This window comes from Setaria viridis, chromosome 8 (assembly GCF_005286985.2).
Source record: "Setaria viridis chromosome 8, Setaria_viridis_v4.0, whole genome shotgun sequence".
NCBI lineage: Eukaryota > Viridiplantae > Streptophyta > Magnoliopsida > Poales > Poaceae > Setaria > Setaria viridis.
In genome coordinates, this window is record NC_048270.2 from 39,965,227 (window position 1) to 39,975,498 (window position 10,272).

The following is a 10,272-nucleotide window of genomic DNA, read 5'->3' on the forward strand; positions in this document are numbered from 1 at the left end:
TGATCGCTTCAGCTTATTCAGCCGACTTATCAGCCACCAAACAATGTTTTCCTCTCACAACAAATCAGCCGTTTCAGCTTTTCAACCGACTTATAAACTGAAGCGAATGGACCCATAGATGGAGCACACAAATGTTCATGGACCCGTAATTAACCTGTCGGCTTAGCTTAAGAAATCATAACTTATAATAATCTCTGTTTATTTAGTTCAGGTTTAGAATAACTTTACCTTTAAATAATTGCACGCAATTTTCCAACTAATTCCGATATTGTTGTAGAAATATTAAAAAAAACTGCTAAGATGGAAACACGTAAGACGCTACAGTAGAGTAGAGGTGACGGGAGATTCGCTGATGTGGCGAATGGCGCGGCCACAGAACAGCGGATAAGGACGCTGGGCCCGGTGGCCTTCCGCCGGCCGCAACCGGCAACTGGTGGCTGCCGCTCGCCCGCCGGGGCTCCTGTGGGCCCTCCCGGGATCTCCTTCCTCCCTTCCTTCCTTCCACTCCTCCGCCGCTTCTTCCATCGCCATCTTCCTCTTGGTTCCTCGCGGTGCCGCCGGCCTGTGTCGATCCGGCCCTTGCTTCCGCCGGCGACGCACGAGCGCCCACCAGGTAGGCCTGTTCATTTCTATCTGTAGCTCAGCCGCTCTCTTCTTCTCCTCCTCCGATTCCTGCTCGTCCCGCTCTGGTGGGTAGTGGTACGACGGGGTGGCTCCTCCTCCTCCTCATCCATCCCTCGGATTTAGGCATGGTGGTGTCGCCGGCGGCACCATTGCCGGCGGCCGGGGGGCGGCGGTGGCAGGGGCAGTCCGGACTCATTGAATCTGGACTGTGCATGTGCAGGCGTTAGTAAAGTCCCTATTTTTTTATAGAAAATTGTAGTTCGTAGTTTGATTGATGCTATACCTGTCCACACCGCTTACTGTGATTGATTTGTAACTACCGTTCACATTCGATGTCAGGTTGGCGCCACAGGGGGCTATTGTGTACTTGTATATGTTGGTGGTGACAAAGTAGACAAACACACGGCTGTTGCGGCACGGCGAATGGCTACCAACATGTGCGGTGGCGCCACGGTGGCTTGCAGGGTGTGCTACAGGGATCAGTACGGCACGCCGCGTGAGCTGAACTGCACACCGCAGAGGAAGTGGATGAACGGTTACCATTTGATGTTCAGGCTCTGTCAGTGGAAACCCAATGGGGGGAGGTCGGATGGTTCCCTGCTCCGACGAGGCTGCGATGTCCGGTGCCGCTCTTGTGGTTCTTGTAATGGCAGTTGCGAGACTAAAGAGTGCAAGAGCTCTGAAGATGGCGCTGGTCCTTACAGGTATGTCTTGACTACTAGCCTGCAAATTATTGATTCTTCAGAGCCCGTGCCTGTGCTCTGAAGAGGAAAAATGTGAAATCTTCCAATGTTACTTACTGGATATCTATTTCGGCCTATAATGTGGTTGAGACTAGCCTGTCCCATTGAAAGGCCTTGTGGAGCCGTGTGTTTGTGGACACTGGTAAAACAGCTGTAATGTCGCCAGTAAGTGAAATGTGTAGAAAAAAATAATATTTCATTGCAGAATGTAAAGTGCCATGTGCAATGTGCATCATGTGCACCAATCTTTTCAATTCATGTCTACATTTAACAAATACAAAGCGAAGGAATATTTTTGGCACATACTTCATGCAACGGGCATCTATTCATCATTGACTGTTATATGCATATATGTTAAAATTCTAGCTATGACTGCTTGACTAGTTTGTGTGTTTAAGTCTTTATTTTAGCTGGAGTGTTTTCACTTGTGTACAGTAGAGTCATTCCATAATTAATCAATTTAAATATGTCACCTGCTCTCTGGATGCTTTAATAAATCTCACCTGAAATATCGAACCTAGTCAGCTGAAGATTTATTCTCTTTCTGTGTCCTAGAGTTTCTTGCTTTTCTACATAATATCAATTAAGTGATGTGCCAAGCTTGATGAGCGTATATGCAGATCTCCACTGTTATTTTTAAACTTGATGTATATCCACGAATGATTTTGATTTTTTATCTTTCGAATGTGTTTGCTGCAGAGATTTCAAACAACATTCAAGGGGAAATACTCAATTTTCAGATGATCAAGTTGCATCTCAGAAGAAGTCAGCCTATGCTAGTCAAGGATTGGCCGAAGCCTGCAAATTCGTTTACAATGATGCAAAGTTTGTAAATGAAAGGGCTCAAAATGACATTCTGTTACTTTCACGGTACACTTCCACACTAAATTGGAGCTTGTTTAACATTCAAAATTGTACTCGAAGAAAAGCAAGGAAGTTTGTATTTTTGTTCTTATCTCTGATCTACTTTGAATCCTAGTGGCATAACAAGGCTGAACAAACGTGCATGCGAGGATGCTGCTGTTTTAGGCTTGGGATTTCTCAAGCTTGATGGTGTGTGCTCTCGTTTTCGGTATAATAAGCAATTGGTGTATTTATACCACTATTATTTAGATCTTTCTAAATTCATCTTGCCTTACAGCTCGTGCACGCGAGGATACCCAAAAGATTGACCACGGTGTGAAGGAGAGGGCAGCCCGTCTTAACCATTTTGCTAGAGTATGTATTTAATGTATCTATAAGATAATGAATTGTTTATATGCCGTTTATGATTTTTTCCCCTTCTTTTTACATCTATGTATTTAATCTATGACATATTTGTACCTATTCAGGCATTCAAGGAACGAGCTGAGTCAGATTTGAAGAAAGCTGCAGACAAACATTGGAGTGATGGTGCTTTAGAGGTGGTTCATCCTATTTTACCTAATAAGTTGAAACAATGGGAAGATTTAAGCAATATTTTTCATTTTCACTGTCCAAAAAAATTGCAATCATCATGTTTATGTCATATGACTAGGGCATCTTTTTTCTCCATCAATATCAGCATGCTGTTTGTATATTCTGTGGAGTTCAAGCTAATATAATACTTGTTGATGTGTAACCAGGCAGATTTGCGACGAGCTGACTTGGTTGTTAAACGGCGTGCCATGGAAGATGCTTTCATGGCATTGAAGGTAGCTTTAACTACTTGCATATCGAGCTCTGGAACCTTGAACCGTTATGTGTTTAAACAACCCTTTAGACCTCTGTACTGTTCTGAATTTTTATTTTGGAGATGCTAGCCCATTTTTATAATGTGGTGATATTTAGGATTTGTATAATGGAGTGACTATAGTGACACTGTTCTTATTCCTGAGAATTTCTTTAGTTTGAGCACCGAACTAATAGTTTGCTATATTCCTGCCTTGCCTGTTCATAGACACATTCCTCTGCCAAACCTTGTTTACAGTGTGCCAAGTAAATTGTTGGCCATACCTTATGCCTGAAATAGTCACTGCAAGAAATTATCTAATGTGACATCGAATTCAGACGTCTGAATTATCTACTAATTAAGTAAAGCAAAATGGGAACTATGGTTATGTGGGAATTCTGCTGGATTATTTTTGGGGTCCAAAAAATGTGTGTTTCATTACCTACAGATATTTTAATTGGTTATCTCACCTTTATATATTCAAATGCGAAGCTTTTCTTATAGCACTCTGCATGATCTGGCCAACATAGAAGTTTCATTGTTCTCTGTTCCAACAAAGCATGCTGGTGCTTATCAATTTTTGCACATTAATTTATATACGAAAGGGGCTGCTTTGTAAAGAAAGACTTTGATATCTCTTGCTGCATGAAAATTTGCTTCAAGTGTAAATCTTGATTCTGCACTATCTATTTATATCCTGGCTTGCCAAAAATAAATAGTAATCCTAGCATAATTTGTTTATAACTTCATATATTTGTATGTAATTTTCAAAATGCAGTTTGTTCGGGATATCCATGACATGATGGTGAACAGATTATATGAGCAGTAAGTTCTAGATAGAAAGTTGTAAATGCTAATTTTCTATGCGCACATTGATGCTTGATTGAACAGAACTGCTTTAACTGTTGAATTGGCACTTGGTCACAATGAATCACTTTTAAGGTAAAATTTACTCATAGGCTTCCAAGGGATGGTGCATCTTCTCGTACAAGTTCAACAGGGTTTATTACACTCGAGAAGAATGGGAAAACTCTTGAACTGTTTCCTGGTGAAGTTTCTGCTGACCAGATTTCTGCCATAGAGGTTCTCTCTACATAATTTATTTTAGAAACAGTCTTATTTTTTTTTCTTGCAACAGAGTCTTACCATAGCGTTAAACTTCTCTTTGATTTATCCTTACTAGGAAGCATACCGGAGTATGGCATCTGCCTTTTCTGAAGCTGATGGTATTGACTACACAGATCCTGAGGAGGTGAACCATTTTAAACTTATCCAATCAACAACAAACTTACTACCTTGATACTTAATCTCAAACTTCTTTGTTTGTGAAGCTTGAATTGCTAGTAGCAACACTTATTGACCTGGATGCCATGGATGGAAAAAGAAGTGTTTCCTTGATAGCTGAATGTTCAAGCTCTCCAGATGTTAATACTAGGTACACAGAGACTTCTTTCCTGCTTAAGTCCCCGTTAATCACTTGAATTTTACTCTCCTACGTACAGCCACGCTCATTTTCTGCCAAGATTCCTACAATTGAAAGCATATGAATTCCCTTCTTATGTTGTAAAAGTCAGTACAACTTTGTTGCTACTATATTGCATTATGGTGACCGTTGTAAGTTTCTATTCTTTGTAGGAAAGCCCTAGCTAATGCATTGGCAACGGCTCCATCTATGTGGACTCTTGGGAATGCTGGCATGGGTGCACTGCAGGTTTGCATGAATCTTTCTCTCCTACCAATCCAAAACGAAAAAACATAGAAGATTGTTGGTTGCTTCATATCTGAGTTTCTGTATGCGCAATGTTTGAGGCGTATTTGGTTTCTTACCCAATCTTGCCCTGCTTTGCTACTGAGAAAGGACATCTTACGGCAATGACTCCCTTGTTTTTGTGAGATAGTCAAAATTGGTTCTCCTCCAATAGAAATAATCTTCCTGCGGAGAGATGGCCTAGCAATGTTGCAAGGGTAGATAAGACAACAAAACGTTCTCTTAATTTCGATAGAGCAGGATATATTCCACAACCAAATCTGAACATGATTAACAAATTTCATATCTCAACCATCTTTGTTCCAATCAATACAAACTGAAGAAATTTCTGTCTGACGCTCACTTCATAGTCAGACTTGTTGCATGTGCTGTATTCTATTAAGTTTTTTTTTGACAATTAAGGTTATTGCAATGTTCCTTTTGATTGCAGAGATTAGCTCAAGATCCCAATTATGCTGTTGCTACTGCCGCATCAAGAGCCATTGATGAACTGAAGAAGCAGTGGGAACTTGAAGAAGGTGACAGCCTAAGGTTTGTAATGAACCAAAATTTGGCTTCTGAGGCAACTGATGATGGAAGTTCAGCAGCAGAAGATGCAACGTGAGGTGTAAACAAGATGAAAGATTTCGATTCCAAAAGTTCCGATGTATCAAAGCATACCAAAGCATCATCTGCAGCACGTAAGGCATTCCTATGTGACCATTAGGACTGAAGTCCAAATAGACATTGGAATTTCACATATACTTAGTTGAAGGGAGGAAAAAGAATATGTTGCTCTCCTTGCAGAATTCATGTCTACAGGACGAAGTGATTTTGGGGAACAGGGTAAATATGACTATAGGAGAAGTCTGTTCCCATTGGAAATTGTTCATATATGAAGGCAAAAGGTTATGTTTGAAGAGCAAGTTACCAAAGCCAGCATTTTCTCCCTTCTTTTCGAAATAGCTAGTCTTTGTGGTGCTATACCTAACAGCTGGGCTGTAGTCTTTTTGAAACAGCTGGGCTGTTTGGGCTTTTTCACAAAAGGCAACAGCTGGGCTGTTTGGGCTGGCATCAATGGGCTCTTCTATCCGAACAAACCCTTAAGGTTCATTTTAGTTCGGCTAGCTTCTGATCAAAAGCTGGTCCCTCGCTTTATAGACGGGCAGTGATGTCTTTTCCCTTCCCCCTTAATTTGTCCTAAGAATCCTAAACATGAGAACAGTCACGTAGTTGTAATTTTGGGGTGCTATGGCAAAATAATTGTAGTTCTATAATTTAGGCCTCAATTATGCTTTCCCATAAAGTTTTCTCATGAGTCCTCTAACTTCATTTTAGATATAAATTGATAATTACGTATTCTTCCCATAGACATACATTTAGTTCCGTTCTCTTGTCAGTTTGTTTTATAATGTAAGTCACTCCAAAAAAAATACTACTATATTCCCTCAAAAGAAAAATACTACTTCACTATAACATCAGGTCCGCCTGCTCCTCAAGCACCTCCTCCAGTTCTTGCTTGTGTGCGCCAAGAACCCTGCCCTTCAAGAAAACAGGTTTTCAACCCTGTCCTTAGCTTTCTCCCCCTTCATGAACAGGAAGGTTGGCACTCCCTTAACAATCGCGTCTTAACCGTGTTCATTTCCTCAACATCGATGTCGACCTTCAAGGAAACGACATTTCGGTACTTCTTGGCTAGACCAGCAAAAACTGGACTCATCTTGCGGGATGGACTGCACCACTTCGCGGAGAAATGAACCACCACCAGCTTTCTGGGGTCGATCTGTTTGCCCCACTCCTGAAGGCTGTTGACAGTGATCACCAACTCCTCCTATTCCTCGATCTTCTGTTCAGTTCTAATACCGGATTGTTGGTGTTCCGAGATACTTGTTCTCTGATCTTGGTCTCCGCAGCATCAACCTCTAAAGATGTTAAAGTACTTTTCCTCCAGTTAATGGTTGCATGGACCTGTACGAGAGAAGGTAGATGCTGGATACCAAAATCGAAATCATCATGCTTGGACCTTGTTACCCAGGCATAGAGTTCTAGCTGAAGCCTTCGGAGCAGTGGCATGGCTCCAGCTTCAAACTGTATGCCCTTCCCACCATTATAATGACTGCTAAAGCATAACACCTTGAGGCACTGAAAGCCATCCTTGCTACTCACGGTCATGCTTGGACTGGTATATAGATCTAGTCTCAGAACGACTAAGTTAGGCAAGCTCCCCAGGGCATGGACAGCTTGTTCTTCTACTTGTTCAACATTGATATGCAGGTGAGTGATGGCTATGAGAGAGGCCATCTCCTGTGGAACTTGCGGGAGACAGCCGCGTATTCTCAGCTCAAATTTTTGCAGGTTTTGGGCCAAGGAATAATGCAGCAGTAAGCCAAGCAGAGGAAGAGGGTAATTATCAAGTAAAAGGGACTGCAGGTTTGATTTTCCCAGCTCCTCGAGGAGACGCTTCACAACCTGTCGTTCGGTTGCCATATGACTGTGAAAATGAATAAATCTTATCCCAAGCATCCTCAGAGGCCCCAACTTATTAGCATGCCCTGCTAGTTCCGAAGCAAGTGTTCCATAACCACCCAAAAGGACTTTTGATAGTTCCTCCAAATTTTGCATTCGCCTCAATTGTGTTGGCAATATTGCCAATTCATCGGCAACCAAAGATACCAGTTTTGTGTCTCTACACAATACTGGTAATCTTCTTACTCTTGTTCGCCTTAAATCTAGGGTAGTCAATTGCTCAAGTGCCATGATTGGTTCGGGCAGCACGGTGACATCAGTCCCGCCAAATCCCAAGTACCTCAGCAGAGACAAATGCCCAATGCTTTCCAATCCTTTGTTCTCCAAACCCTTGGTATCCTCAAGATCCAGCACCCGCAAGTGTTTCAAGGCAGAAAGATTAGGGATCCTTCCAGCATCACCAGAAAATGCAAGGGATCGCACCCTAGATAATTTTAAAAGAATTGCATCGTCTTCTTCATCACAAGGTGTCAAGGTGTTCGAGATCAAGGTGTCACCACAGTCGAGACTGACTCGCCGAACCCTTTCACAAGGAAATAGTCCAGACTTCAACTCTGCACCTGGTGTAATAAAGTTTTCTTCGGATGACATGGATTCCAAGAAATCAAAGACAACACCATGAACAGTGCAACCAATTGGCTGATTGTCATTGCCATCAAAGGCCGGTTGGATCAGCCTCCTACTGATAAGCTCATCAAAGTAGCTCTCCCCTGTTTCCCATGAACTATTTCCATGCCTTTCAGGGATAAGCCCTTCAGCTACCCATCTTCGTACCAGACGATCCTTCTTGATGTCATAATTTCCTGAAAAAGCAGTCAAGTACAAGAAGCAAGACTTCAGAGGTTGAGGTAGATCAGCATAACTAATGTCCAGTATCTTTCTCATTGGTTGTGACTCAGGATAAGATTCATCCAATTCTGAAGGAATAGCCTTTTTAAGCTTTTCTGACTGCAACGACAGTTCGGCAGATGTCCTTCCTAAAAACCCTGCTGTAACAATTATGGCCAATGGCAGGCCACCACACACTTCCAATATTTCCTTCCAAGATTCTTCGAAATGATCTGGCCATTCTTCTTCTTGAACATATAAACAATTACAAAATAAACTTTTGGAATCAGTCTCATTAAGAGCGATCATCTCATAAACAACATCATTGGGACGTCTAGATAATGATATGGCAATATCCTTCATGCGAGTTGTTGTCAATATCCGACTTCCAAGATCATTATCAGGTAAGGCACAAATAATAATCTCCAAATCCTGTGTACTTCGTATGTCATCGATGCAGATGAAATACCTAGCATTTGAAGGTCAAACATAATTAACTAGGTGCCAATATTAAGTAATACTGAAAATGCCCCTACAATACAACACTTTTTTTTGTATAAACTTAAACAATACCAGCTATTAATAATTTTTCTACTAAATAGATCAGGTTTCAGCAAATTGGTTTTGATTTGCTATCCATCTGAAAGAAATTCCCATGCAAGGTTTCCCAACCTATTTTTATCTCATCAAAGGGAAAAGCCAGATTAACAAGAAAAAAACATTTAGTAATATGTTTTGCAAGGAAAGCATTTAGTGACATGATTATTGCTATAAACGGGCTCAAGATCAGGCAGATGGTCCAAGAGAGGTAGGAAGTTTAGTACTGCTTTGTCCATCCAATATAACCGAATTAATGTAAATATTGCATCCAAAAGAGATTTAAGAAGATTGGCTAAACAAGAAAAGTTATACTCCCACAAAAAAAAGAAAGGTTATACAAAAGAGATTTAAGAAGGTTGGCTAAAAAAGAAAAGTAGAAATATGTCAAGGATATGTATGGCAAACATTTTTCAGAATTAGAGAACAAAACCAAACGGAAACCATAACCTACTCATCTGAAAAGAACAAACAGAGACCAAGAGACTCTTTGAAATTTGACAAACAGAGACCAATTAAGAGACCAGACACAAAAACGTTGCAAAAGAATAGATATGCATGTATTGGAATTTAATGATGCTATTGTACGAGCTATATCCAGCATTGCATGCTAGACGAAAATAGAGGTAATAATATTCTAACTCGAATTACCTCTTGGTATGTAGGAATCCCCAAAGTTCAGTGATGATTTCATTGATTTGTTCGTCGTTGCTGCTTGAGGATCGCAAAGCATCCACCTCCAGTGACTTCACTTGGCGGAGTATTTCGATTAGTGTGGTCCTCGTCGATGAGTTCCGGCCGACAGAGACAAAAGCTTTGCACTCGAACTGCCCTTTGACATAGATGTCTCCATATATCTCCTTGGCAAGAACTGTCTTGCAATGGCCTCCCCTTCCGTGTATGGAAACTACCTTCAGCTCCTTCTGCTCATCCTTCAGATGATCTAGAAGCTCTGATTTTGGATGATTCATACCAACGAGGACAGTCTTCTCCTCCAAGAACAACCTACGGCCGGGTACTTCTCTAGGCCCAGTACTATAAACAATTTCTGCATCAGAAGTAGGGGCTCGCTTCAGAAGCTCGTACCTTTGGCAGCGGCTTCGAGCTTCCTGGATCTCGTTCCTGAATTCGTCAATTTCCTCCATGTCCGATTCGCTGAAGTCCTGCTTCAGATCAATCCAGTCTTCTATGTTGTAGACCATCTCCCGGACCTGCTTCATCCACACCTTGACTTGCTCACCCGTCGCCCGTCCTCCGGCAAATCTGTTCATGAGCTCATCTCTAAGACTCTTGAGATCTTGCAGCAAGTTCTTGGTCATCGGATGGTTCTCCATTAGTGGGGTGATCTTCTCGACAAGGGAGTTGATTGACCCCATCGAGTAGCATACCATAGGCGAACGACCATCCATCATCTCTCGACTTAAACAGCAAAGGATCTCTCGACTTAGACTCTGCACAATTGGGAATGATACGGATGACTACATCTGTATGAGTGCGGCACTTCCACGCTATTTATG

The 10,272-nt window shown here is 41.7% G+C and overlaps 2 protein-coding genes across 2 annotated transcripts; one reads left to right on the plus strand and one right to left on the minus strand.

Annotated features, from left to right (window-relative positions):
- The first annotated feature begins 434 nt into the window (after positions 1-434).
- LOC117833279 (senescence-associated protein OSA15, chloroplastic) lies at positions 435-5,730 on the plus strand. The gene is made up of 13 exons (XM_034712722.2): positions 435-613; positions 964-1,328; positions 2,067-2,237; positions 2,347-2,420; positions 2,509-2,585; positions 2,699-2,770; positions 2,972-3,040; positions 3,836-3,882; positions 4,017-4,140; positions 4,241-4,309; positions 4,389-4,492; positions 4,693-4,768; positions 5,256-5,730. The coding sequence occupies exons 2-13, from the start codon at positions 1,048-1,050 to the stop codon at positions 5,427-5,429; spliced, it is 1,338 nt and encodes a 445-aa protein (XP_034568613.1). The 5' UTR covers positions 435-613; positions 964-1,047; the 3' UTR covers positions 5,430-5,730.
- Positions 5,731-6,145: 415 nt separating this feature from the next.
- On the minus strand, positions 6,146-10,272 carry LOC117833278 (disease resistance protein RGA5). The gene is made up of 2 exons (XM_034712721.2): positions 9,407-10,272; positions 6,146-8,627 (listed from the first exon to the last, which is right to left on the minus strand). Exons 1-2 carry the CDS (start codon positions 10,165-10,167, stop codon positions 6,623-6,625), a joined length of 2,766 nt encoding a protein of 921 aa, XP_034568612.1. The 5' UTR covers positions 10,168-10,272; the 3' UTR covers positions 6,146-6,622.

What these genes read in the sequence shown, in the direction of transcription:
- LOC117833279 (XM_034712722.2), top strand. Translation starts at nt 1,048, where the DNA reads ATGGCTACCAACATGTGCGGTGGCGCCACGGTGGCTTGCAGGGTGTGC. An exon ending in GGAGTGATGGTGCTTTAGAG is followed by an intron (nt 2,771 to 2,971) that starts GTGGTTCATCCT and finishes ATGTGTAACCAG; the next exon opens with GCAGATTTGCGACGAGCTGA. An exon ending in ATGCTTTCATGGCATTGAAG is followed by an intron (nt 3,041 to 3,835) that starts GTAGCTTTAACT and finishes TTCAAAATGCAG; the next exon opens with TTTGTTCGGGATATCCATGA.
- LOC117833278 (XM_034712721.2), bottom strand. Translation starts at nt 10,167, where the DNA reads ATGATGGATGGTCGTTCGCCTATGGTATGCTACTCGATGGGGTCAATC. An exon ending in GGATTCCTACATACCAAGAG is followed by an intron (nt 8,628 to 9,406) that starts GTAATTCGAGTT and finishes TTCAAATGCTAG; the next exon opens with GTATTTCATCTGCATCGATG.